The sequence below is a fragment of the Centruroides sculpturatus genome, unplaced genomic scaffold (genome assembly GCF_000671375.1).
Source record: "Centruroides sculpturatus isolate CEXI.00-Female unplaced genomic scaffold, Cexi_2.0 scaffold1787, whole genome shotgun sequence".
Classification (NCBI taxonomy): domain Eukaryota; kingdom Metazoa; phylum Arthropoda; class Arachnida; order Scorpiones; family Buthidae; genus Centruroides; species Centruroides sculpturatus.
Genome location: NW_019385911.1, coordinates 81051 through 108557, shown reverse-complemented (window position 1 = coordinate 108557; position 27507 = coordinate 81051). Strand labels below are relative to the sequence as shown.

At 30.7% G+C, this 27507-nt stretch overlaps 3 protein-coding genes across 3 annotated transcripts in view; all 3 read right to left on the bottom strand.

Annotated features, from left to right (window-relative positions):
- Positions 1-27507, bottom strand: part of LOC111612533 (laminin subunit alpha-like) — a 46190-nt gene that overhangs the window by 15208 nt on the left and 3475 nt on the right. The window contains exons 2-10 of the mRNA XM_023353765.1: positions 24143-24379; positions 19087-19257; positions 10800-11013; positions 10514-10723; positions 8639-8911; positions 5296-5433; positions 4982-5119; positions 4543-4677; positions 1365-1499 (exon numbers count right to left, since the gene is read on the bottom strand). Of these exons, the coding sequence (XP_023209533.1) occupies positions 1365-1499; positions 4543-4677; positions 4982-5119; positions 5296-5433; positions 8639-8911; positions 10514-10723; positions 10800-11013; positions 19087-19257; positions 24143-24349 (1621 nt within the window). The 5' untranslated portion in view covers positions 24350-24379. The remainder of the gene's footprint in view (positions 1-1364; positions 1500-4542; positions 4678-4981; positions 5120-5295; positions 5434-8638; positions 8912-10513; positions 10724-10799; positions 11014-19086; positions 19258-24142; positions 24380-27507) is intronic.
- On the bottom strand, positions 5911-7779 carry LOC111612531 (general transcription factor II-I repeat domain-containing protein 2B-like). Its single transcript, XM_023353763.1, has one exon. The coding sequence runs from the start codon at positions 7723-7725 to the stop codon at positions 5920-5922; it is 1806 nt and encodes a 601-aa protein (XP_023209531.1). The 5' UTR covers positions 7726-7779; the 3' UTR covers positions 5911-5919.
- LOC111612532 (amphiphysin-like) lies at positions 19716-21188 on the bottom strand. The gene has a single exon (XM_023353764.1). The coding sequence runs from the start codon at positions 21104-21106 to the stop codon at positions 19790-19792; it is 1317 nt and encodes a 438-aa protein (XP_023209532.1). The 5' UTR covers positions 21107-21188; the 3' UTR covers positions 19716-19789.

The window sequence follows — 27507 nt, the reverse complement described above, 5'->3', positions numbered from 1 at the left end:
ATCATTTTTATTTTGTTTAGCTGAAATATTAGTTTTTAAGCAAAATTTTTGATGACATTTAACTTTAAACAGTGACAGAAACCAATTTAAACTTTTTTAGAGCAGTTCAGTGCTTCTTTGGCATTTTTTAGATACTAATCTATCATTTCCAGTTCTTTCTGAAAAATTATAAATCATACTAAACCTGTACATTACAGTAAAACTGAAATCCACTAGAACATGATCTTACTAGGTAAAAGTAGTTGAAGCAAAACCTCATTTACTTTTAGAATTATTGTAACTTCAACTACTGAGATATCTTTCCATAATTTCTGAAGAACTTTATTATATTAAACTCATGTAACATAATAAAGTTCTCTTAGAGAAATATATAGAAAGATGTCTTAGTTTTGCAAATTACACTTATTAAAACACCAATAATTATAAAAAATTATATTTTAAATTAATTTTAGTTTTATTTAGTTAAATTAGGTAAACTTTTGCCTAGGAATTATGTTCTGACTGATTTTGGATTTTAATGTTTAATATATACTGTCAAAATAATATGCAATAAAATCATTGAAATCTTATAGTATTATTAGTCTTTTCTACTATATGTTTTCTGTTCTAATATTGTCTAACTTTGTAGAGATAACAAAGTTTTATAATCCAACAACATTAAATGAAAAAAAAGATCTCATAGTGTAGCACTGTGAGATGCTAGTTTGCCACCTTTGGCATCTTCTGACAAAATGTGGTAAACATGCATCAAGTACAGGAAAAACTGGGCAACAGCAAGCCAAAAAATGATCAGTTTACTTATATAATATAACATCACATACTCCAATTTGGAGAATAATGGTGATGGTCCTCTTAAATGGGATCCATATCTGGCATTCATCTGTTGGGAAAAAGACAAAAGGGTTGTGTTGGTAGAGAACAAGAGAGTCTCCTCATTTCAGTATGATCATCTGAAAAATACACAGGTGGCTGCAAAAGGTTGACAGAGGTAACCTGATCAGTGTTTATAATGAACAGGTTATAAACAAACACTTTAAAAATGATCTAGGGCAAGTAGTGCCCATTCATTGAAAAACATCAAGTAGGAATTGATAACCCAAGCCTGATGTTATTTTAGATTATTCTCTTCATTTTCATCAGCCAACAGCAAAGTATTTACTAAAACAACATTTATATTAGTATTAAAATTGAACTTATTATAATGTTAAGCAAATAAAACTAAGTTCATTTAAAAGATATATCAATTTCTACTATTCAAGTGATTCAGAATGTTATGAATGATTATTACTTTTTATAATTTTTCATGATAAACTTATTTTTCTTAATTTTTGTAGAAAGAAGAAAAAAATAGAATTTACTCTTACCTTCACACAATGGATAATTATAAAAACCTTCACGGCATCGATCACATTTTTCTCCATCAAAATTTGAATGACATACGCATTGACCTTCGTTGTTACATGATATTCCTAATGAACCTGATGTTTCACAATCACAAGCTAAACATGAAAAAGTTTTATCAGTTTTATTATGCAAAAAGTAAAAAGATTTTAATTAATAACAGAGATCTACCAAAATAAATGAAAGTACGAAAGTTACTGGCGAGACTATGTCTTGTCTATAAAATTGCACTGCTATCAATGGCTGGATACCTTAGAGTTATGAAGGAGAACATGTCAGGAGTTGCAATTTGGCACAGAGTATTTGGTGCCCAAATCATATGCACATAAAAAACCCAGACTTGTAGGTAGTCAGGGAAACTGAGAACCAAGTCAAAATAAAATACAAAATGGTGACACCGTTTCTACAAACAGGCACTAGTGCAAGATTTGCGCATGCGTTGCTTGTTGAGAATTTTGAAATGCAAACGTTGTAAAATCAAATTTTGACAAACGTGTGACACACGTTATGCATGTATTCTCTTGCTCTCGTCATTTGGCCATCCTGCAAAATGTCAAGAGCAACATCGGGACAATTCGGGTACAAATATCTTCCCGCTTACCATAGCCAAGAACAGACCCATGACAACACAACCTGTCATAACCATGGCGGCAATGAAGCCTGCCATAATCTACACCAGGACCCCGAGTACTGGTGTCAGGCTTTCCTTATTGGTTAGTGCTCATTTTTCTCTTTTCATTAGAAAATGATGTGCAGTTGAGCCCTGAGGCTCCAAGACACAGTCTCATCCCAAAAATGGCCTTGCCATTTTACTTGATTTTTTAATTTTTAATAAACTTCATAAATAAATTTCTAATAATTCTATCTAGGATACATAAATTGAAAGAATAAAGTCTAATAAGCATAAAATTTAATTCAGTGTTTTAAAAATTTTAAATTTCTACTTACAAATTTATGTTATCAGCATAAAGCATTGCATGTTTCACATATAAAATGGAAATTCAGATAAATTGTATGTATAATTCAATTTCTATGTTATATATGTAGCTCTATTTCTGCATTCGTAGTATCATATAATAATAGCTGAAATACCTGCTTTGCTCAGAAAAATAATATACTAAGTACAGTTAATGTATGCCAAAATTACAATGAACACCAGTGTGATTCACTTAAAAAAACCGAGATGTATCAACAATCTTTCTTCAACATGATGTGACTATATAGTAAAGAAATGAAAGAATTTAATCTGTGGGATTTTTCATTTAGAGTTGCATCACTAAACTAATTTAACTTTATCAATAAAAGTAAACCTGTTCAATGTTTTTCAAAATAATGGCAGCTAATAGGCATTAGAACTCAAAATACAACTGGTCTTTCTTCATAGTTTTTAATCAAATTTCCTGAATCAAAGAAATTTTAAATAAAAAGTTTCAAAATTAACTTTCTTTTTAACTTTGGTATTTGCCAAAATTTTTCAACAAAATTTCACAATGAATGAATCAATTCATTACTTTATCATTGAAATTTATTGCATGACATCTTTAACTGATTTTGAGACAAAATGTGATCATTCCAAACTTCCCCGTCCCATCCATTCTGATATTTCCATACAATATAATTATAGAGATCACATCCTTATAAAATTAATTCAACATTGGTTTTATATACATCCAAAGACTTTTATGAAAAACTAAGAATGAAAATTCAGTCCAGAAAACACAAAAATATGTCAAATTCAAAATTCAATTCAGTGTAATCTCATCAAAAACAATTTTGCATTAAAATAAATTCTACAGTCAGTCTGATACAAATAAAAATGGGAATGGTGATATGTTTAGTATTGCATGCATTTTGCTCAAATAGCAGACTGACCAATCAAATTACATTTGGCCAGCTTTTACTGACACCCACTTTCACTCGTTAATGTTCACATTAGCTTATTGTATTCAAATTGCATGTTTACTTCACACCCACCATCATCTGGGTAAAACTTCCTACTTATGCAAAAGAACTGATCATAATTCTTGAAGCTTATAAAATCCAATGATTTTAAAAATGGAAAGTAGCCTATGTACTTCCTGGGATAATCTTGAATATATGCACAAAGTTTCATAGAAATCAGTTCAGCTATTTTCACACAGTACTCCACACAGACAAACAAACATGAATTCAATTTTATACATATATGCAGATATCTCAAAGAATGAAATTTCAAAATTATTATTCTGTAGTAATAATATTTAATATTTTTATTTTTTAAACTTAATGAACTATTTCTATTTCTACGTATACCTAGCAACTATATGAGTATACTAATTATACAATTTTACTGATATGTGGGCATTGGCATTAGTCAGTGATATGGCTAACACTAAATTTAAATTCATTTATTTGAAAAAACTAAGTTCTTGAGAAGGATAGGACAATCATTAAAGAATAATTCAGCTCTTAATAAAATGCAAAATTTATTACATTCTGTACAATAAGTGGATATCATGCAGAAAATCTAATTTTATCTGATTCTGTTTATTTCCTAACTGCTAACTGCTATTTCATTCTTGAACATTTAAAGAAGACCTGGAGTAAGCAGAAAACATTTCTATTTTAATAAATGAATTTTGGCTTTCAGAAAAAAAGCAATTTTTTCCTGTGTTTATTAAAATAGCACTAATTTTCTCTAAATTTGTTGATATAGTAGAGTCCCGAAAACTTGGCCTAATGTGGACTGAAGGGTGGCCGCGTTTGTGAAAATGCCGGGTTATCGGGAATGGGGTTAAAAAAGAATAAGTACAAGTGTTTCCTCAGGAAATACTGTACTGTACTTGTATGTATTGTTTGCTTGAGAATACAACAGAGAATAAACTGCCCAAATACCCTTAAACAAAGGAAAAGTACATACTTTATGAAGGCCTTTACTACATGAAAATGAAAATTAATGAATACAGTGTACAGTAATTTACCTGATAAGACAGATGTCAGAAAAATACTTTGAGGCATAAAGCTATCTATAATAAAAATTAACTAGGGGTTTTTTCGCCCTGCCAGGGTGTGGCCAAGTTATCCGGACTGCCGGGTTATCAGGACTCTACTGTACTTACATTACTTAAAAATAATATTTATGGAATATTATAAATTACTTACGTAAACATTCAGGATAATTATAATATCCAGGAGAACATTTGTCACACTTTGGTCCTGAAAAATTAGGAGAACAAGGACATCTTCCAGTTCTATCACATACAGAACTACTGGAACCATATTCATCACAACCACATTCTGTAAAATTTAAAAATTTCATAATCTATACCTTCAAGATATTAATTTTTATAAAATATTTTAGTAATAAAAAACTATTTTACAACACAAATACTTTAAAATAACTGGAAATTTTTCCTCAAATGAATTAAATTATTTTATGATAATATAAATACAAAATACATATTATGTTTTACATAGAGTTACTAATTTTTTTCTAATTATTAAAAATTAAAAGGTCAACAAATAATTGTTATTTTATGAGGTTAGCTCTTTAAATCATTTAGAAATAAAGGATTTGACATTAACAATTTTAAAACATTACCTTGGCATTTTGGATAGCCAAAATATCCAGCTAAACATTGATCACATCGTGAACCACCATATCCAGGTCGACATAAACATTCCCCAGTGATGTTATCACATATTTCTTTCGTGCTACCGTCAGGATCACACGAACAAACTAGAAAAATAAAATAGTTAATAAATATGAACAAGTATGGTCTTCCAGTCTCAGAAAAAATTAGATATGTAAATAAAATAAAAATGCATTAATTCAATCATGCATAATAAAAATAAAATCATAACACTTAATTATTACTTATCAATATCAAATGCAATCAATCAAAAATTACTTACATTTGCAGTCTGGATAATCGTAATATCCCAAATCACACTGATTACATTCACGACCCCCATAATTATTATAGCAAGAGCATTGTCCACTATCGTGATTACAAACAGAACTTATAGAACCTATTTGTGAGCATTCACATGCTGAAATTGAAAACAATAAGTAAATTATTATATTTATTTAAACATAATACATTGATATTAAATATATTAAAGACATTTATAATGAATTATAAAAATAGTTACTGAAATTTGAATAATACAGTTATACAATATAAAATCATAAATTTTTTAAATAATAAAAATAAAGTTTGCAGAATAAAGAACAACATTTAATATTTGAATGTCATGAAAGCAATGAAACCACAGTAAATTACTAAAGTGAATTAAAAATGATTTAGAGCAGGGGTGAGCAACCTTTTTAATCAACGGGCCAATTTAAATTCTAAAATTTTTTGGCGGGCCGCACATAAAGTAACACTTATTAATAATTTACAAAACTTTATTTATAATAAACATTAGAATAAAAAAATATAAAATTTAAAAAAAAGTAAAGATTTCATATACAAATTTTAATGCAAAATAAAAACAAACAAGAAAAGAACAGAAAAACGAATTTACTTGAAATTTTTAATGAGAAATTTGGCACTGTTTTTTCGATACAAGCTGATCAATATCAGCCGGAATTGATGAGGTAGCTACACGTACGCAGCTTTCTAATCGTGCATCACTCAGTCTTGATCGGTGGTCATTTTTGATTAATTTCATGGTTGAAAATAATTGTTCGCAAACATACGTACTTCCGAACAGAGACATCATTTGCTTTGCATTTTTCGTCAAAAGCGGAAATTTCTCAGGGCTCACATAAGATTTATAAAAATTTTCGATGTTTACTGAGAAAAATACATTTTTTAAATCGGTATTATTCTGCATGTCAATCACTTCCATTTGAAAGTCTTCGGGAACTGTATCCACATCGATATTAAATGGCGAGGAAAACATTTTCATGGAAACCGCTGTCTTCTCAGCTTTGAACATTTGGAATCGTAATTGAAATTCGTTGATTAAAATGTCTATATATTGTGCGTATTTTTGAGAAGTAGTAACGTTTTCTTTTTCTAAATGTGGAAAGTGAGACACATTATTCTGCAAAAGATGCTGTTTCCACAATTTTAATTTGCGCTCAAAGCCCTGAATTTTATCATACAAATTGTGAATAAACTGTCCTTTGCCTTGAAGTTCCACATTAAGATCATTGAGATGCTGAGTCATGTCGATAAGAAACCCAAAATCGCACATCCATTCTTTATTACCAAAATGAGGAAAGGCATATCCCTTCATATCCAAGAACAATTGTATTTCGCTTTTTAAGTTGTATACTCTTTTTAGCATTGCACCTCTACTAAGCCAACGTACTTCGGTATTAAAAACCACGTCGCCATATTCAGTTTCTAAATCTTTCAGGAATTCTTTAAATTCACGGTGATTTAACGCGCGCGACTTTATAAAATTGATTAGTTTAATTATTGGTACTGTGACATTTGGCAAACTCAATCTTTTCGCACACAAATTTTCCTGGTGAATTATGCAGTGGTTAACGAATATTTCCCTTCCTGTGACCTTCTTAATGTCTTGAAATAGCCTTCCCGATACTCCTACCTCCATGCTTGACATTGCTCGTGCTCCATCTGTCGATATACCAATAATCTTTTCTAATGAAATTGAAAAATTTTCCAACACAGACTTTAGTTCATCGTACAGGTCTTTGCCGGTTGTAGTCCCTTGCATTGGAATCAGTGAACACAATTCTTCGGTAATATTAAATTTGGTGTCAATACCACGTAAAAATATAGCCAGTTGTGCTGTATCGCTAATATCGCAACTCTCATCAAGTGCCAAAGAACAGTATTCGAATTTTGCAATGCGTTCACGAAGCGTTGTTGCTATGTTCTCGGACAAGTCTTCAATTCTCCTTGCAATGGTGAATCTTGATAAACTAATGTTTGAAATAATATTTATTTTATCAGGAAATGCTATTTCTGCAACAGCAGTCAGACATTCTTTTATCATCTCTCCATCCGCAAAGGGTTTCATTTTTTTTGCCAGTATTTGACTGACAACAAAACTAGCCTTTACTGCCGTATTTGATAAAATAGCTTGATTTTTAAAAATAGCCTGTTGTTTTCCCAAGTTTTTCTCCATTTGATTAAACTTATCTATCCGGAGTTGTCCTGTTAAGTTTTTATATTGTTGTTCATGTTTTGTATCGTAATGCCTTTTTATGTTATATTCTTTTAATGTCGACACAGTCTCTGAGCATATTAAGCATACAGCTTTATCTTCGACGAAAGTGAAAAAATAATCAAATTTCCACTTTTCTTGGAAATGCCTGTGCTCATCCGCAACCTTCCGTTTTTTTGTTTGCTTTTCCGACATGCTATTATGGATTAAAAATTTGAAAGTTAAAAAAATTTGTAGGAAAACTTAATTTTGAATAAAAAAAACTCTAATATTACCTTTTTGACAATAATATTGCACTCACGCCTTTCAAGAAACACAAGAATTGCTAAAATTGCTAGTTAACAGCTTACCAGTCTGACTGATTGTGTGACAGAAGCAAACACAAACAAGCACAGACGCGGCGCGTTCGTATTGCATGTTTGAACAAGTCGCCGACAAGTGAGTAACTCGTCACAAAAAATTGTTTCGGTTTAGTATGTACTACCATTTTATTATAATTAATTTTATAACAATATATTGATGAGAGAAAGTCGATAAAATAAATTCAATTTTAAAAAATGCTTGGCGGGCCGCATAAACATGTTTAACGGGCCGCGTGTTGCTCATCCCTGATTTAGAGTATAAATTTATTTGTAAGATTTTGCTCATGATTAGGACTTAACTCTGAAAATAATCCTGGTTTATCACTAAGAAACTTGTTTCAATGATTTATATTTAATTTATAACTTATCCTCTTCTATTTTAATATTCTAAAAAACTAGAAGAGCATATTCTGACATTTAACTTGCTGATAATGAAGCAAGATACTTGAAAACAATTCTAGTAATAAAGTATTCTGATTGTTATTATTACTGTTTGGCCATATTCATGTAGTGTGATATGTTAATATGATCAAAGGGGAAAGATTCTTATAATAATGGCACTATCTTTCAAACCATAAATAATTTATAATAATAAAATCTTAGAAAATTGTTGTTTGTAAGCTCTTAAAATATATGAAACAAATATTTAATTGATAAGTCAAAAAACAGTTTGAAGTACATAAGAAAATCTTTTTCTGATTTTAAATAGTTTAATTAATTTAATGTAAAATTAAAATAATACTTACGAAGGCATTCTGGAAAATTATAGTATTCTTCGGCACATTTGTCACAACTCAGACCTGAATAATTTGGCTTACAAGGACATTGTCCACCACCAACTTGACATATGGCACCCTGTGTGCCATTAATATTACAATCACAGGGACGACAGGTTGGATAATCATAATAACCTGGACTACATTGATCACAATAGGGTGGAAGAAATTCCGGTCTGCATTCACATAAACCGGTCCCATCAGCACAGTTACCAGTAGAAAATGATAAATCGCAAATACATTCTAAAAATAAATAAATAATTGTAAATTTCAAATTACAAACTATAAAATTTTACTAAAAAATTTTTTTGTTATAATTTAATAATTATTTATACTTTCAAAATTTAATTGTTTCTTGGAATGCATAGCGTAGTGCTTTGCTACTTAGCTGTGTATATATATATAAAATATATATATATATATATTTTTTTTTCCCTCATGTATATGTGTATACATTATGTATCCAGTGTGCTTTATTTTTGTACTGGGTTTTTTTATTTTTGTTATACGTGCTCTTCCTTTTTGTCCCATGCCGCCCTTTCCTGGGGCTTGCAGGAGAAGCCACAGGATTGGCTCAGAGGCACATCATGTGAGAAAGCCAGACTTCCGGTAGTGGGAGATATAAATAGAGAGACTTTGTGTGAAAGGTATTCTTTTTCATGGAGATCTTGGAGGACGCTTACCTAACGAGTGACAACAAGAAACATCTTCAACATCGACAAGTGAGGACTGGAATTATAAGAATATTTTTCTTAAAGGAGGCAATTCGTTTCCATCGAGGTGATGAAAATGTAATTTCGAGAAGGATTATAATAAAAGGGAGAAAGAACCAACGAAAGTATCACACAGGTGTATCAGTGTTCATGTGGTACAACTATTTGATCATTATTACCAGGTTGTGATTATTACAGTGTCATGAGTAATCTCAGTTCATGTTTGTTTTCTTTTGTTTTTGTTGTATTTTATTAATTTTGTCTTGTTATGAGTTGTCAGGTCATTACTACATGTAGTGCATGAACAAATCAGGAGGAGGGAGAGTGGAAGAAACTTTTGTAATGTGAGAGTCGTAATTCATCAGAGTTGATACCATAGGTATTCTTTTGTCAATAACCATTGTGTTTTCATTAAAAGTATTAGTCAGATTGTAAGCCGACCTGTTAGTTATTTGTCTAAATCCACAGTCTTCGGCCTATGGAGTTATAACAATAGTATATACAATAACAAACACAGTTAGCTCTTGACATCTTTGAGTCTCCTCCTATCTAGTAAATTGTTTGTTTGATCATAACATAAAAATTGGATCATCAACATCAAATCACAGTAGACATAAGCTGATACAAGTACTCATAGTTTCTATGTGAAATACAGTAAAAGGTCAATATTATGGACCATGTGTTATTACGGATGGCTGATGTTGGTCTGGCTAGAAGTATTGCAAAATTATAAGAAAACTCATTTGCTGTAATGGACTCCCATTATTACAGACATTTTTTGGGATCCTGCAGACCACTATTATTATGAACTTTTTAGTCTCCATTTTATTTATTTCCTCTAGTCATTATTTAATTTACTTTATTTGCAAAAAAGTAAATGCAAAAATAATATTAAACAACATAAAATTCATGTTTTACTCATTTTTTGAAGTAGATTTTCACATTACATCTAGTTTTGGTTTCATTTTCTCCAAGAATAGCGAGTCTTAGATTTGTTGTTGTAAAGCAAAGCCACGAATCATAAAAGAAAATGAAATACTTTAGATTTAGTTTTTGGGCGGATCTGGAATGTTTCCATTAAATATTATATATATAATCATATTTATTTTATGAAAAAGATAGAATACATTACCTTGACAAACATCTGTGTCATTCAGTTGCTTTCCATAAGGTCTATAATATTTTTCTTCACATTCATTACAATTGATACCAGTGGTGTGATGACGACAGCTCAAACAGATTCCTCCACCCTCATAACTGCCATGAATGTCTATACTCAAATGTTTGTTGTCAATGTCTTCATCATAAACACATTCATTAGAATGACCAAAACAGTTGCAAGCTGGAAAAAAAGGACAGTATCATAAATAAAACAAATAAATAAATAAAATTATGCTTTAAATGCAAATTATAATTACGTTCGCAAACAAATGGGTTTCCCGCTATCGCTCGTCTCCATTTTTTTTGTACATAGCCAGGACAGCACTGATCACACTGTGCTCCACAGGTGTTATGTTGACAACGACAAAGAAGTTTATAAGGATCGTTCGGATCAGTGATGTCACACGAGTCTGCGTGGCCATTGCATACACAACGGCCACCAATGTTGATGTCTTTAATACTATAAAAATACTAGAATACAAAATCATCAATTTTACTATATTTCAAAAATATATATAATACCGTATTTTGACAAGTATAAGTTGCACTTTTTTTTACTACTTTTTGGGGCTCAAAGCTCTTAAAATATATGAAACAAATATTTAATTNGTGCAGTGGTCCGCTAAACAGATGGTCCCTCAAACGAATGGCTAGAGTATCTAGATTATCAGAGTAGCAACACATGAATCACCGCCGCCATGTTTTGTCGACTGTCATCACATGACCTCTGAGTTTACATTAAGAAATGACGATTAATTCAGTTTAATAAAGGTATCGATTCATCCATCCACCATATTCTTAAATAAAAAAACAAATAAAATGCATCTTTAGACAATCCCATTAAAACAGTTTTTTTCTAAATTTTTTGTCTCAAAATAGGGGTGCGTCTTATACTTGACAGCGACTTATACTCATCAAAATACGGTAATAAATGTTTAAAATAAAATTTAAATTGTTTGAAACTAAATCCAGAAATTCTAGAATTATAAATTTTATTTTTCATTATCACTATAATTAATTTAAAAATCAGATCAAAAAGTAATAATAAATTTATTAAGAAACCAATTATGCTGTCTGGAATTTCCAGTCTTAAAAAATGTGTAGAATTTTAATACTTAAAATTGAAATAATCTTCAAAGAATTCTATCTTTGAAAAACTGTTTTCTCTAACTCAAACTATTTTTTCACTATAAATATAGTAAGTAGAATCTGTACAAAATAATATGAGTAACACCAAAAGCATCTTACAGATTTAAACTATTTATTTATTAGTGATAAATGTTTTCAAAGTTCCTCAACTTCAACATAAGATTTATGTTTGATATAAGAAAGTCAGGTATACCCAATTTTGCTATATAAAGTCGCAAGAAAAAAATTTTAATTTATAATTATATTTAATTATTTGCATTATTTATTTCATTTCTCATTTTGTTTCAGTTATTTTGAGTTTTGGGGTTGTTAAACCTCAACTGCTTTCTCAATACTTTCCAACTAAAGCACAATTTGAATAATTTCATAGTAACATTTGAATAACCAATAGAATTGCATCCTACTAATTTAGGATTTAAATATGAATAAAATATTGAATAATATTTTTGCTATATTTTATACACATAGTAAGAAAACTTATACTTTTTGTCAGCTTGTTCAGAAACAAAGTATAAAAACAACAAAAATCAACAAAGTATAAAAGATATTGTCAAACTGACACAGCTTCTGATCAGTGTACAGCTGTCAACTTATAAGTAACTGATTTGAGTGATGCTGATTTAAAAATTTTCTTCTGTTCAGTTCTCCCTAATCAGGTTAATTGTAAAATGTTTGAATAACTGTAACTTTGTAAATTGTACTAATAGTCAATTTTATTGCTTTATTCATGTCATACAGAATTGTAATTTGTAATATTACAGTTTTATACTATTGGGTTGTTCGGAAAGTAAGTTCGTTTTTTTTCCACGGGAAAAAAATGCAATATTCTTATAATAAATAAATATTTTATCGAATTATATGTTGACCATTTTGGTCAAATACCTGTTGTCATCGTTTCTGGTAGTAGCAAGATTTCACATTCATAAAAGTTTTGATCGTTGCTTACAAAAAACCGATCCGAGTGATTTTTGACATTGTCATTTCAAGTAAATGTCTTACAGTTAAAAAAAATTGTATAGACCGGAACAAGTAATAATCTGAGTGTGCTCGATCTGGCGAATACTGTTGGTGTGATAGCACGTCCCATCTAAGTTATAACAGTTTCTGACCAGTTACCAAACTTGTGTGAAATTTGATATTATTGTGGTAAAACACAACAGCTGTTTTTTTTATCAATTCTGGCCAGCTTTTTCTGTTTGATGATATTACACAATTTGTTTACTCGAATGCAGTACACTTTCGAATCAATTGTTAAATTTTCTGGTAAAAGCTCCAAAAAAAAAAAAATTCCCTTAATATCCCACCAAATAGAGCATTTCTCTTTAAGAACTTGTGGAATTCATATATCGAGCTTTGAAACAAAACCAATTTATTTCAAGTACTCATAAACAGTTCAATTTGACAAATTTAATCTCTTAGTGATTTCACATGTTGTTATTCCGCAGTTTGCTTCAATCAGTACTTTTATTTTGTTTTCATTGGCTTCAATTGGCCATCCGTAACGTGGTGCATCTTCAATACTGAAATTGCGAGAACGAAATTTTGTAAACCAGTTTTGGCACTGTCGTTCTGTCAACACATCTCCACCATACATGTCAGATGATTTTTTTCTTGCTTGAACGGCATTTTTATTTTTTTGGTAATAAAAAAGCAAAATATGCCGAAGATGCTGCTTTCGATCTTCCATATTTGATGGGACACAAAAAATAAACAATTGCACAAAATCAAACAAAATTTTTTACAAATAAGCCATAAAATGCTAGCTGTCAAAATATATAATGATAATACGGTTTAGAACGAAAATGGCGGGAAAAATACCACTAATCCGTCTAGTGGTAAAAAAAACGAACTTACTTTCCGAACAACCCAATAATTATTAGTGTTGCAATATTTTGTTTTTTGTAATCAGAAAGTCCAGTACTAACATTTATAGTTTAATAAAGTTTTTCATAATTTTCACAAACTCTGGTGCAAGGGTTGTTTCTTTAACATTTCATACCTTGAAGCTATATAAAACGATATGAATGTGTGTGGATTGTAAAGATACATATTACAACTAAAATATCTAAAGAAATAAAAATGCAATGGTTATGTTTCCTATAATAATATTGTGAAAATGTAAGACTTCATAAAACAAATTATAATTCACATCTTTTAGGACAAAAGAGAACTGATTATATAATCACATGTAGAAATCCAGTTAAAAAAAATCCTTCACAACTATCTTAATAAGATTTATACTTTTTATTTGGTATATTTATTTAGTAAACATACCAAACAAGTTTTCATGTAAAAGATATGCGATTTTTATATAATTTAACTGTTTTCAATAGCTTTAGTTGGGTGACTCCAGGTGACTTAAGGAGGATAAAAACAAACTACAGATTTTAAAAGTATAAGCTTTATTGTAAAACATTTTATAAGACCTCAGTCCTGTCATTACACCAAAATATTTGATACACAGAAATTCAAATGAGAACATCTTATATGATCAAAATGATGGGATGAAGACCCACTAAAGCTTTGACTCCTAAAATCCATAGTATTTGTTTTTTCTTCTAATTAGTTTCAATTACTAATTCCAAACACCAATTGAAACTTTGCTAAGAACAAGTAATTTTAGTCTAATTTACACCATTTTCAGGTTCTCTATCTATGAAATACATTAAAAATTTGTTGTATCATGTCAAGAAAATCGTACAAAGATTGTACAGAAATAAAACACCTTAATCTGTTGCTGAGAAAAATATATAATTGAAAAACAAATATTTTCAGCCCGATTAACAGGCTCAAAAACAAAAAATTGTCAGGTCAAAAACAAAAAATGGAACAGATACGTTCCATGTATAGAATACAAATATTTAAATCAAAATTTAGAACAAAAAATTTTTAAAACTATACAAGAGAAATGGAAGAACATATAAAATTAACACAAAATAAAATTAAAAACAACAAAATATCATAAATCTTCCAATAAACTAATTCTAGCCCGAGTGTTTAGTGAACTTTTTAACCATGTACTGTACTTCCACACTGACGGCAGGCTCTCAGCATCTCTCACATTTAAACATCCCTCACGTAGCCTACTTCTATATATTTCAATCTTCTCCGCTGTCATTGATAAAGTGGGGGAAAATGCAGGTTTTATAATTGTTGCCTTGTCCCATTTCACCACCGAACCTTGGACTTGCGACATTTGCGACAAAATCGTAGTATTGGATCCTTTTTTTATGTTATATCTATGTTCTTTTAGCCTTACTCCCAAGCTCCTGTTGGTGATGCCGATATAGTTTTTAACATCTAGTTGGATGTTCTCATAAGGAACTTTATAGACACCTGGTTTTTCTTGTTTTTATTCTACCTTTATCATTGATTGGTCATTATGTATAAAATAGCATTCAGAAAAAGTTGACCTACACAACAAAAAAACAATAGTAATAACATAAACGAAAGAACAGGAAAAATATATAAAGTGATCCTATTCGACTTACTTCTGCAGTAAACCAAAACAGTGCTTATTTCCAAATATTTCCACTAACGTTTCCGAACTTAGTTCTTCTTCAGGTGAAACGGGTAGAAATATTTGGAAATAAGCACTGTTTTGGTTTACTGCAGAAGTAAGTCGTTTATTTTTACAGTGTGTTTAGAGGAGATTATTTAGTGATCCTATTTTATATAGGATACAATGCCATCTATCAACAAAATTTTCTCTGTATATACACTAATAAGGAATAACAAAGACTTACAACACTATCATGGGACTATATGAGATCCCAGAAATTGAAAAAACTTTGATATACAGGTGTGTAAACTAAAAATCTGCAAAATTTTGGCAAGCATATTTACTATTTTTTAAAAATAAATTTGAGAATGTGTTAGCATAGATTGTTGCTCGGATTCCATAGATTAAATTCATGTTGTTGTGGAAACAATATTCCAGCACAAAAGAAAACATGGAACAGCATAATGAACAGCAAAGAAGAATTGTAATTGATATAATTTAAAAACAACATAATGAAAAAAGTGAGAAGCTTCACAGTTAAGCACTTTGCAGATATGGGAATGGCAAGAAAGATAATTTATAGCAACATAGAAAAGCTAGAAAGGGCCAGTACTAGCTCACTAGATGTCCAGGGATTAGGCAAAAGAGAATTAAAATAATATATAGCAAAAGAGAGTCATCAGAAACAGAGACAGTCAAAAAGTTGGACAGTCACTAGAAAACTTTGAAGAAAGTTCAAAATATCTCATCGCTATGTTAAACATACTATAGTGAGGGCCTAATTTGGCACAAGGCAGGCAAGGCACTTGCCTGGGGCCCGTAATTAACTGGGGCCCATAATAGGTTCTAAATGTGCCATTGTTTTATTACTATTGCAAATTACTATATTATTAGCGCCATATTCAAGGATTAATAATTAAGAATGACATTACCTACTGCTTCGATATCTAACATCATCACTGAGAATTAGATAATGTTTGTATATGCGCAATAGATCTGTTCGGTGAAGTTCAGAATAAAGCAGTGTTCGTTGAGAAAAATATAATGTTTATTGCCACATAATTTTATTGTAGCCCCAAAAATACAATGTAAGTAAGATATTCAAATGTAAAAATAAAAATACACATTACAACTAAATTAACAGTTTTGTAGAATGAGTTATATTGTTATGTAGTTTTTCATAATTGGAAATTATGAAATGCTACAGATGCAATCAGATGGCACTAGTGAAACTTCGGCATCATTCTGTAGGTAATTTTTGTGTCAGAGCCCTGAGTTTGACTAGGTGGATTGGATATATTATAACCTATTTTTGCAGTTATAGTTTTTCTTTCTTTGAAGTACATGTTTTGCATGTTTCTGTTTAACATATATTATAATGTAAGTAAGTAATTTTAATATTTATCTTCATATCTATGTCCTGTGAAAACTGGTATAACTCAACTTATATCACTTTTATGTTTATTATTACACTTTAGTCAGTTTTCAAAGGGCTACATTTCTGTGTTTATAACTTTTTGATATCACTAATAGATTGAGATATTATGATACAAGTTGACCATAAAAAATGAGTAATTACAAGCATGCAAGTGATTGTAATTACTCATTTACAAGTTTGTTTATGATATGAATAATTATTTTACAAAAACATATTATACAATTTGTAAAATCTTATTACAGAAATATAGTATATGTACATCAAGTATACAATAAAACATATAAAATACATAACATATTAGAACACTTAATTTTTAATATTTTAAATTTTCTTAATGTAATTGCTGTGCATGATTTGTAGCAGTAATATTTTTTATATAAGATAAAAAATTACTTAATAATACTCTTAAGTCACCACATTCTGTTATACTTAATCTTTTTCTTGTTTTCTTAATAAATTATTTACATCACTAAAACCAGTTTCAACTAGATAGGAACTGGGAAAAGCTGAAAATATTGGTTCCGTAACAATTTTTAATTTGATATATTTTTGACATATCTTTGATTCCAAAGTTTGGTGAATCCATGTGTGTGGAATAAAGCTTTAGACTCCAGATCCTCTTTTAATTCAATTAACTCCTCTTGCAAATTATTAAATCAGTTAATGAATGTCCCACATGACTGTCATTATTCTTACTTGAAAATTATCTGAAATTCTTGAAAGTACATCAAGTATCTGACTTTTCCATCAACACATTGAGAATCCCTAGTGTTGATGGGGGAAAAACCCCTTCAGGACTATACTTTTAACTGTTATTATTATTATTTTATTATTTATTTGTTTATTGTTAATTTTACTGCTTGGTGTTTTAAATACTTTGTTATTTATTTCATTGATTTACTTATTACTATACATTTAAATACACTTTATTTATTTATTATTATACTTCCAAATTTATTTCACTTTATATTTAACTTATGCTCCTTACACATTGTAACACAATTCTAAATTTTTGTTCCATAATGCAATGAATTTTTAACATATTTAATGTATTTGATTGATAGAGAATAGATGGTCTAAGTTAAACCAAAAGTACTTGTTCTTATTAAAATATTTTTTTGTTGGTAATAACATATTTCATATTTATATGAAGTTTATTCTAATATAGATCAAGTAAATATATATATATATATATAAGTATATATGGTTAACTTCTATCAGAATAACAGTTCATTCATATAATATATAATAAATACAACTAGAAAATAAACACCAAAAGAATCAGAGAAGTTTTCTAAAATATATGACAATAATCACAATACAGTACACACAGTGACAAGGGTCATTATTATACAGTTGAACCTGTCTATCTTGAACCTCATGGGAAGAAGAAGAAAAATTTGAGATAGATTTCAAGATATAGAGGTTCTACACAGTAAACAGTAATAGGTTTGATTGGAGGTACAGTCTTTATTAATATAACAGCAAGTACAGTTCATAACCTGAATTAAGTATAAATAAAACATCTTTGAAATACCTTAACAGATATAGTTTGTCAATAGTTGTCTGATGCCTGACTTTTGTCTACCAATAAGAAACAAGCCAAACTCATCAATTGGAGAAAAGCAGCATTAATTGCAACTGTATACTGTATTGCAAGAGATGTTTTTCAACTATAATTTATGCTATCAAAATGTAGTCTTAGAGCTTTGAATTTATAATTGACACTTCAGTCCATAATTTGAGATATAGAGGTTTTGGGAGAAAATTGAGATAAACATGGAAAATATATTGAATGTAGGCTGAAAATACAGGAGGAAAAATAAATTTCAAAACAGATGTTTAGACATAAACATGTTTGAGAAAGTCAGGCTAAACCAGGCATGGCCAACATACGGCCCGTGATCAATCTTTCAATATTAGCTACTGAAGTCCGAATAGCTCAATGAAAAATTCTGATGCCTAAAATAAAAAAAAAGGTCAACAATTCACTGTGCATTTAGAGTTAACCCTCCATTACAAATCTCATAAGTACAGCATAGTGTGTTGATAAAGCATGATAATGTGAAAAATGTAACTGTAATCTCTGTCTACAATTCAGTCTCTATGGGGTGACACAACAATGAAATCTTGCACCACCTCAATCTTCCTAGGGCAGCCTCTGGTTCGGCCCGTGGAAAAAGTTTGGCCAGGAGGCAAAAACTGTTGGCCACTCCTGGGTTAAACTGTATTTCATTTTTAAGAGGATTTCAATTGAGAATCTCAAAATAATCTTAAGATCAGACAAAAAACATAAAATAATCATAACTATTTTTTAATTAAAATTATTCAAATTACTATAAAGTAATAACTATATTTGTAAATTTTTCTGATTTTCATCATCAAATAAGAGAGCTTATTCTAAAACAGCTAATAAAGCTAAATAAAGTAAATAAACTTTCAAAATGGTTCTTACTCTTCTTGTAACTGTAGGATCTTGCCTAGCAATGGACATTAAATGCCCTAGCAACGTTTTTGTTCTTAACAATCTCAAGCGAACATTAGTTGCTTTAGTCCACTCTTGCAATATTGGCGAATACGAAAAATTATCCGCATTGGGTCTATCATTTAAGAGCGAAACAACAATCTGAAAGTAAATGTTTTCTAAATCAATTCTGTTTTTAAAATAATTATAGAACAAAATTTTAAATTATGTTTGAAATGTACTTACATATTTAATAAAATTAAATATATTAAAACAAAGTTCCATTCTATATGAATTAATGAATTTAAATAATGCCATTTACTTTTAATTTGACTTTATTAAAGCAGCATTAAAAACACAAAAATATAAAAGTGAATGCATAAAAAATCAAATTACAAATATATTTTTAAACTTATCCAATTTTTTAATCTTATAAATGAATTTTTATATATTCTAATTTTAGAATTTATATTTAACAAGCATACACAATAACAATAATGCATTAATCAATTTTTAAAATTATGGAATAATTATAAAATAAATATCATTTTATTATTAGAATTCATCTTATGACAAATAATCATATATTTGAAATATATCATTATAATATATATTAATCTTATAATCAAATTTTCATATAAATCAATTTATATTGACTCAAATAATAGCTTGAATTTATTTAAATGAGGAGCAATTACATAGGTTCTGTAAAATTAGCAGGAAAGAGTCCTTTCTCTCCCGAAGATTCTTTAATACCACAGAGCCAGCCTTCGGCACATTCGTACGTTTCGTCGTACCTTACTACTCTGATAATTTCTCCACGTTCAAAACTTAATTCGTCCAAATCTTCGGCAACGTATCCGTATAACGTTTTCACTTTATATAAGACTCCGGAAGGTAAATTTTCAATATTGGCATCGACGGGAATGTCGTAACCGTCCACAGTCGTCACCGTGCAGTTTGCGGAATTTTCTTTATATTTATCGAAATCACTTTCCGTTCCGGCTATAGACGTTATAGAAGTTACGTCGCCGATAGATTTAATACATCCGGTGCTTTTACTTCTTGAAAAATATTTCCTTTCCACCATTCCAAATTTTGATTTTTGTTTAAAATTAGCTTCGATAGGTGTCGACACTCTTCTATTCAAATCAGTCTTAAACAAAGATGTACTGTTCTTTGGTGAAGAAAGAGTACAGAGATCTTCAGTAAAATCCATGCTGCCTTCACCAATACCATTGAATGGTCTATATTTAGAATTTAATGGTTGATATTCAAATTGTTTGAAGACATCAATGACATTTGTTAAGGCATTTGCATATTCCTTATTAAACTTTATTTGTTCTTGGAAGAAACTTTCCATATTTGTAGTCAGGAACCAAACTCCTTTCTCGAGAAGTTCGGGCAATTCTCGGAGAAGCTCGTCGTTGATCATTTCGTAACGACGCCCGGCTTCTTCAAATTGTTCTTTCGCTTTACTAATTATTACTTCGTCTTTATTGCGTACAGATTGCAGATTACGCCTGCAACCGTCGTAGTCGACAAGTTTACGATTCCTCTTGGCGATTTTAACATTCAATTTACTACAACGGTTCAGGTACGTCGATATGGGTACAGTTATCTGATCAATTATTTCCCGAATAAACACATCCCACGATGTTTCTAAACATTGAAGATGATTAGAAAGTCCGTTAAAATCTAAATATTGAATATTATAATTTTTTATAAAGGAATCCGTAAGCTGTTTACTAGCTTCCTTCATAGCTTTGGAACAAGACAAGAAATTCTTAATTTCTTTATCCAATCTTCTTACTGAAAGTAGACATCTATTGAATTCGTCTAAATATTCTTCAAATATTACATCTTTTGTTTTGTCGGCTTTTCCGAAATTTTGCAAAAATATCTGCTTAGCTCTTCCAGCGTGTTTCTGGATAACTCTGCTTAAATTCATAGATTTGTTTTCTTCCATGTCGAGAACGTACAACCAACGACCTCTCCGTAACAGATACATAAAAAAATTTAAATTATAACGAACTTCGTTATTATTGGTAATTCGTTGCTCGCGCTCGATGACGTCATATGGAATACGCCACTAAATATCCGACAATATATTTGAAATTTATTTCAAATTTTAATATATTAAAAACTACATTTAAAATGAAATTTTGAATCATTAACATAAAAATTGCATTATATTAAACTAAATTAAATTTTTAAACTAGATCTATTCTCGAGTGTATAAATAATAATTCTTAATGAATAGGTTTAAAAAAATAAAAATATTATTTTTTTAATAATTATCTGAATATTTTTAATATAAAGTATCATTTAAACTTGATTTGTCTACATAAAAGTTTGCTCGAAATAATATTTATCAGAATAAATGAAATTTATGCAAATCAAAGAAATCGCTTATCAGACTGATGAATAATTTCTAATATTTTAGTTACAAAATATTTTTATATATTTTGTTATTAAAAATATTTTATAAACTTATAATTGTTTTTATTTAAACTGAAAATGGTTGACAATATTTAATTAAAATATTCGATTTTATTTTTATTTATCTATATAATGGATACAAGAGGGCACTATTCTTTAATTTGGGTGAACACGTTGCCAACTCTTTGACCGCTGAAAAATCCACTATGTTCATCCTAATATTCTTTGATGTCAACGATAGAAATAATCAATTTCAGATTTATAAGAGAAAACTCCTCAGTGAAATTTTAAGCTAATTATTTATTTTAAGCAGTTCTTAATTTCATTGAATATTGCGATAAAAATAATTTGTGTAAGTAAATCTTACAATAGAAAAAGCGAAGAGAATAAATGCTATACAGTTAGAATCAATAAGAACAATCTACAAGTTTCTTTTATTAAAATTTTGTTACGAATAAAATAATTTTTATGAACAAAACTGGTATATAAACTTACTATTTTCTTACTTAATATTAGCACTTGAAAACAATCGTATAAAAAATATTCACATATATTTGATTGATTTTGAGGAGTGGCTATTAGAATTAATATTAATAATTAAAGGTCAATATTATTATTGTTGTGTTTATTAGCATACATCACATTTAACTCTGTTTTCGTTATAGATTAAAATTCGTGATCGGATGACCGAGGTTTACCGTTCTGGGGTACCCGGGCTAGTAAGCCCAAGAACTTTTTGGGGATGGTCTATCCCGGATATGTTGGGCTCCGTTCTTCGCCACTCGGTCGCTTCACTAAGGGACTGAAAGAACATGTAATGGGTATTTTAAAAAAGATTATATTAGGCCCGTAGGCTATAACAGCCGCAAATGACTAGACGGCCGGATGGCCGAGCGGTCAAGGTGGCATCCTACCGCTCTGAGGGAGCTGGAACCGAATCCGGGCGGGTTGAAAAACCTCTTAAAGGATTTTTTGGAGATGGTCCGTTCGGATATGTCTGCCCCGTTTCTCAACACCCAGCCGCCCCATTGTGGGTCTGGCCGAACTCATAAAGGACTTGCTGAAAAAGACGTCTTAGTGCCCACAAGGCAAAAAGAGTTAAAATTGTATTTCCAATAAGATAATTTCAACTAATAACATTATGCGAAAAAAGTCTGGCTGAGCAACTACTATTTTAAGACCAAGTCAGATCCTAAAAGTGGAAAATCTACTGAATATATCAGTGTTTTTTAATAATAGTTTTTTAATCAGTCTTTTTCTAATAGTGGCACTTCAACTTGGTAGTTTTTCCCCGAAGCATCATTAGTTCTTTATATATTTTGTACATGTATTTATAATACTTATTAATTAGTTTAAATTATATACAGTACAGTGTTTTCAATAAAATGATTATAAAATTATTAAACAATTTATAATTTTAATATATATGAATATACAATAACTTTTAATTACTGTATACACGTAAAAAGCATTATGATGCTGCTCATTACTAAAATTCGCGGTACCCCGGTTGATAATTACTGATATATAGCAGTATAAATATAACGTATACGAATGCAAAATAAATCTATATAATTGCATTTTCTTCATACAATATTTATTTTATTTCTAATGGAATGAATACGGTGGCAATACGGAAGTAATATACATCAAGAAAATCTATCTAGTTTTTTGTAAGAGGACAGTTTTGTGGTTTTTTTTTTAATTTTTACTCTTTCCGCCATGTGAGCACTAAGAGGGCCTCTTCTTAGCAGGCACATTATGGGTTCGGCCAGGCCCACAATGGGGCGACCGGGTGGTGAGGGACGGGGCCCGACATATTCGAACAGACCCCGAAAAATTCCTGGGGATTTCTCGACCCGTCCGGATTCGAACCCGGGTCCCCCAGAGCGACAGACTGCCACCTTGACCGCTCGGCCGTCTATTTTGAGGGTTAATTGATAGATAATGAGGTCGGAAGTGGCAACAGGTTGGGCTCAACAACCAGGGATAATACCATACCATTATCCCTCGTGCCTGACCGTGAGTACTTCATTATTCGTGGCCAGTCACAAATGTGTGTTGAACTTCGCCACTCACATTTATGTCTGTCCGAACTCATTAAAGCAGTATTTTTCAACCTTTGTTGTATTTGTGGCGGCCCAACTTGGTAATTTTTTTCTCGCGGCACCCTACTTCTTTATTACAGTTATGGCATGTTTCGTTTTAATGATACACGTATGAAGTATTATGGCGCTGCTCAACATTTCTCTTCTCGGCATTCCTCAACTGTCATTGCGGCACTGTAGTGTGCCGCGGCAACGGGGTTGAAAACTACAGCATTAAGGACGCGAAAAAAGACTCTCTTGGTGCCCCAGAGCGGAAAGAATATTTAAAAAATTGAATTATTTATAAGTATTGACAAAGCTAGTTTTTTATAGACACGGAACTCGAATGTTTCTCATGGAAACTTGATTCTATCATCATCACTCGAGAATTTATCTAGAGATACTTCTTTCCATTACATCGGACATCAATTAATGAATATTGATTCATAATCATTCTTATTACATTGTACCCTCGACATACAATAAACTTCCTAAAATATTAAATACACTAAACTTACTTCTCCTCCTTCCAGCGGTACGACTTTTGAAAACTTTGTTTCGCAGATAACGGAATCGTCCTTCACGATTGGTTTATAAGAATCTTCTCCAAAATATTGAATACAATCTCCCGGAGTGTCGGCAAAATATTGCCAAGGTCTATACGTTTCTCCGTTATCGATGGATCTTTCCAGCACCCAAATACCGGGACGAGGAGAATTACCCATTTTAATAAATACGTAAGCCACATGGAATTCCTGCAAATATAAAAATAATTAATATTTTATTCTGGAAAACTTAAATCACATTATTAGAAGCTACGCTGTAGGAGCGTCCAGGTGACCAGCAGCTAAGTAAGGGAACCAATGACACAATGACAGCCTGTATTTTCAAAGACAAAACATGGATGGTATGAAATGAATATCACAAGTTATAGTAAGGAGACTGTTTTTATTTATACCTTACATCACCCTAAAACAGTTAAAATTCGAACTGTATTGTTAATGAATCATTATAAAATGGTTGCCTGCTACTGTTTGTTACATAGATTCAATATTATTTTTTTTTCTAGTAAGAGGAATCTATGCCTAATGGCTTTGGAGTAAATGAACTATTTTGGTAGAAACACATTCTTCAACGTTGTTCGACAATTTCGATATCGGTACATAAAAAGCCAGCAACGAGTTGCGTAACCTTTCCCGGCAAAAATATTAAAATTGGGTGTGAAGCCATCTGTTATAAAAAGTTTTTTAAAATATTTTATAATATTAATTATAAAATTGGTTGGCAAAAAGCTTGATTTTGAGAGTATAGAAGAGGTTTATATTTAAAAAAAAATTGTAAATGCCAACAAATAAAATCGTCAAGAAGTCCGATCCCACTCGAGACATGATACGTGATTCCACTCTATCTCCCTACCACCTCGACCTTTAACCTCCAAAATTTATCATCATCAATGCTCTTTATATACAAATATCCCTGCAAAATTTCACATAGACTAATTTTGGGCCTACATCTCGCGAAGGGCCACGTAGAGCGATACGGTTCCTTTAATTTTTTTGCTCCTATGGGTATGCTCTACAACTCTGTTAAAGTCCCAACCGTCTCATTCAGAGCTTGAATTGAGCCCATACATTATCATAAATAACACGATTATTCACATAATTTGCATGAATAAGCCATCTTAAAATCGAGTTATGTTTCACAATATGCAAACGAGGCTGTAGTCTTCGTCACCCTCAATCCTCTGGTTAGATGTCACGTGAACGATTTGGAACAAATGATAAACGGCTTGGTTTGGTTTAATAGTACATATACGGTAACGCCAAGGCCGGATTTGAGGCGATTGGAGCGATTTGCGCCAATCGGGCCCCGCGCTTGAAGGGGGTTCATCAAAATTTATATATTTAAAAATAGTTTCAAATTACAGAATGGATTAAACGGTTTAACGATCGTGTCGATTGAGAGTCAAGAAGCGAGCCAGTTGGATTTTGATACTATTTTAGATGATTTTACAGAACAAAAACTTCGGAACATATAAAACATCTCTTTATAGGTTTATATTCAATAAAATTCAGTTATATTCATTCATCAACATATTAGATTTTTCGTGGCAAAATTTTATGTAGTTATATTAATTTAAAAATATAGAAAAACATATCTATGTATGTTTATATTCAATAAAATGTAGTTGTATTTATATTTGGTACAGGTTTTTCAATGTAGAAATTTGTCTACCTTACGGTTCGTGACTTTTGATTTTTATAATTAGATTTTGGATTTTGTTTTAAATAAATATTTAAAATCTATATTTCGATATGTAAATTGACTGCTAATTAATTTTGTTATTTAAAGTTTCGAGGGGCCCGCAAAAAAATTAGATCGGGCCTCGTACCTATTGCATCCGGCCCTGGGTAACGCAACACGTGGGCAATCTGCCAAGGGGGGATGCCTACCGGGAGGACTTTCTACGAAACTAGCCCCTATTTAGGTGTGAAGAAAACCGGGAAAATCCCCGTGGCTAACCTGTTAGGCCAGGAACACACATGCGTAAAATTCGGCGTAAAATCTAGCATAAAACAGAAAACGTAAAAATTTTTCTGAAATTTTGGCTGAAACAAAACTGAAAATAGAGTAGAGCATGTCTCTACTTTTTACGCCGAAAAATTTTTACGCCAAAATTCCTCCAATAAAGAGAAGTCTTTCCTGTGACGTCGAAGTAGACACGTGGTTTTTATTCTAACAATGGCGGCAATGAGGGTTAACCCTACAATTGTGATGGTCTCGAAAAAACGAAAAATAAATGAAATAGAGGAGTTTATTGAATCCGTTCGACCAAATCAGTGTCATGTATAAAGACACTGTATTNCCACCTGTCAGTTTTCACCCGGACAGTCCAGGAATTGACTCACTGTCCGGGTGAACTATTAATTTTGTCTGGGAATTTTGTAGAAATTGTGAAATTATGATGAAACAAAAATCTTGAAAATATTTTCACAAATCTATTTGAAATACAAAAATGAAGTCGTTGCTTGCAATGAAAGATAGGAAAGAACTAATTACTTTCTGCTGTTTATCTTGGATTAGGAAAATCCCGACTAATGACACACCTCCCAATTTCCTGTCCGTTTCATTAACTACTCCGGTTACGCTTCAGTTTAAAGGATATAACACAACACAAACAATACATACAAAAACAAAAAACACAAACAGCACGTACAGTACATACAGGAGTTATAATGTGTCAAAATAAAATAGCCATTGTTTAGAGGTGCCAGTTGTTAGGAAGTGGCCGTTATTGGAGGCTCGAATTCGGACGGATGGACAATGTTTAATAAAAAATAAGACAAAATTTTTGAATAGAATTAAATTTTTACTACTAGTTACGAGGGAGAAAAGCGTGACGAATATTTACGTCACATTTATAGTGACAACTATAACTAGACAACACGCCTTTTAACTCGAAGTGTCCAATTACTTATTGCGTTATTTATAACGAGCAGAAACTAAGTAAACGATGTGTATCGGCACATAATATTTATTTTATTTATCTTTATTCATGTTACATTTATCTTAGGATCGAACTCATTAATATCAGGAATTATTGAGGAAGGTTTCGACCCTGTACATTTTGAAAGTGTATTTCAAAATGTCAATTACAATCGAGATTATTATTTATTTATTAGCGTAACAATTGCGTAACAATACAGATTTTAAAGTATGTACCGTTCTTCGTGATGTCACAACATTATTCTCGTCTCTCTCTCTACATTATCTATTCAATATACAATTACAACGTCGGAGCTTATAGAATAATGCTGCATATCCATATGACTTTTTGAATATTTGAAAGTATGTGGACCTTATATTATAATTGTTGGCCTAT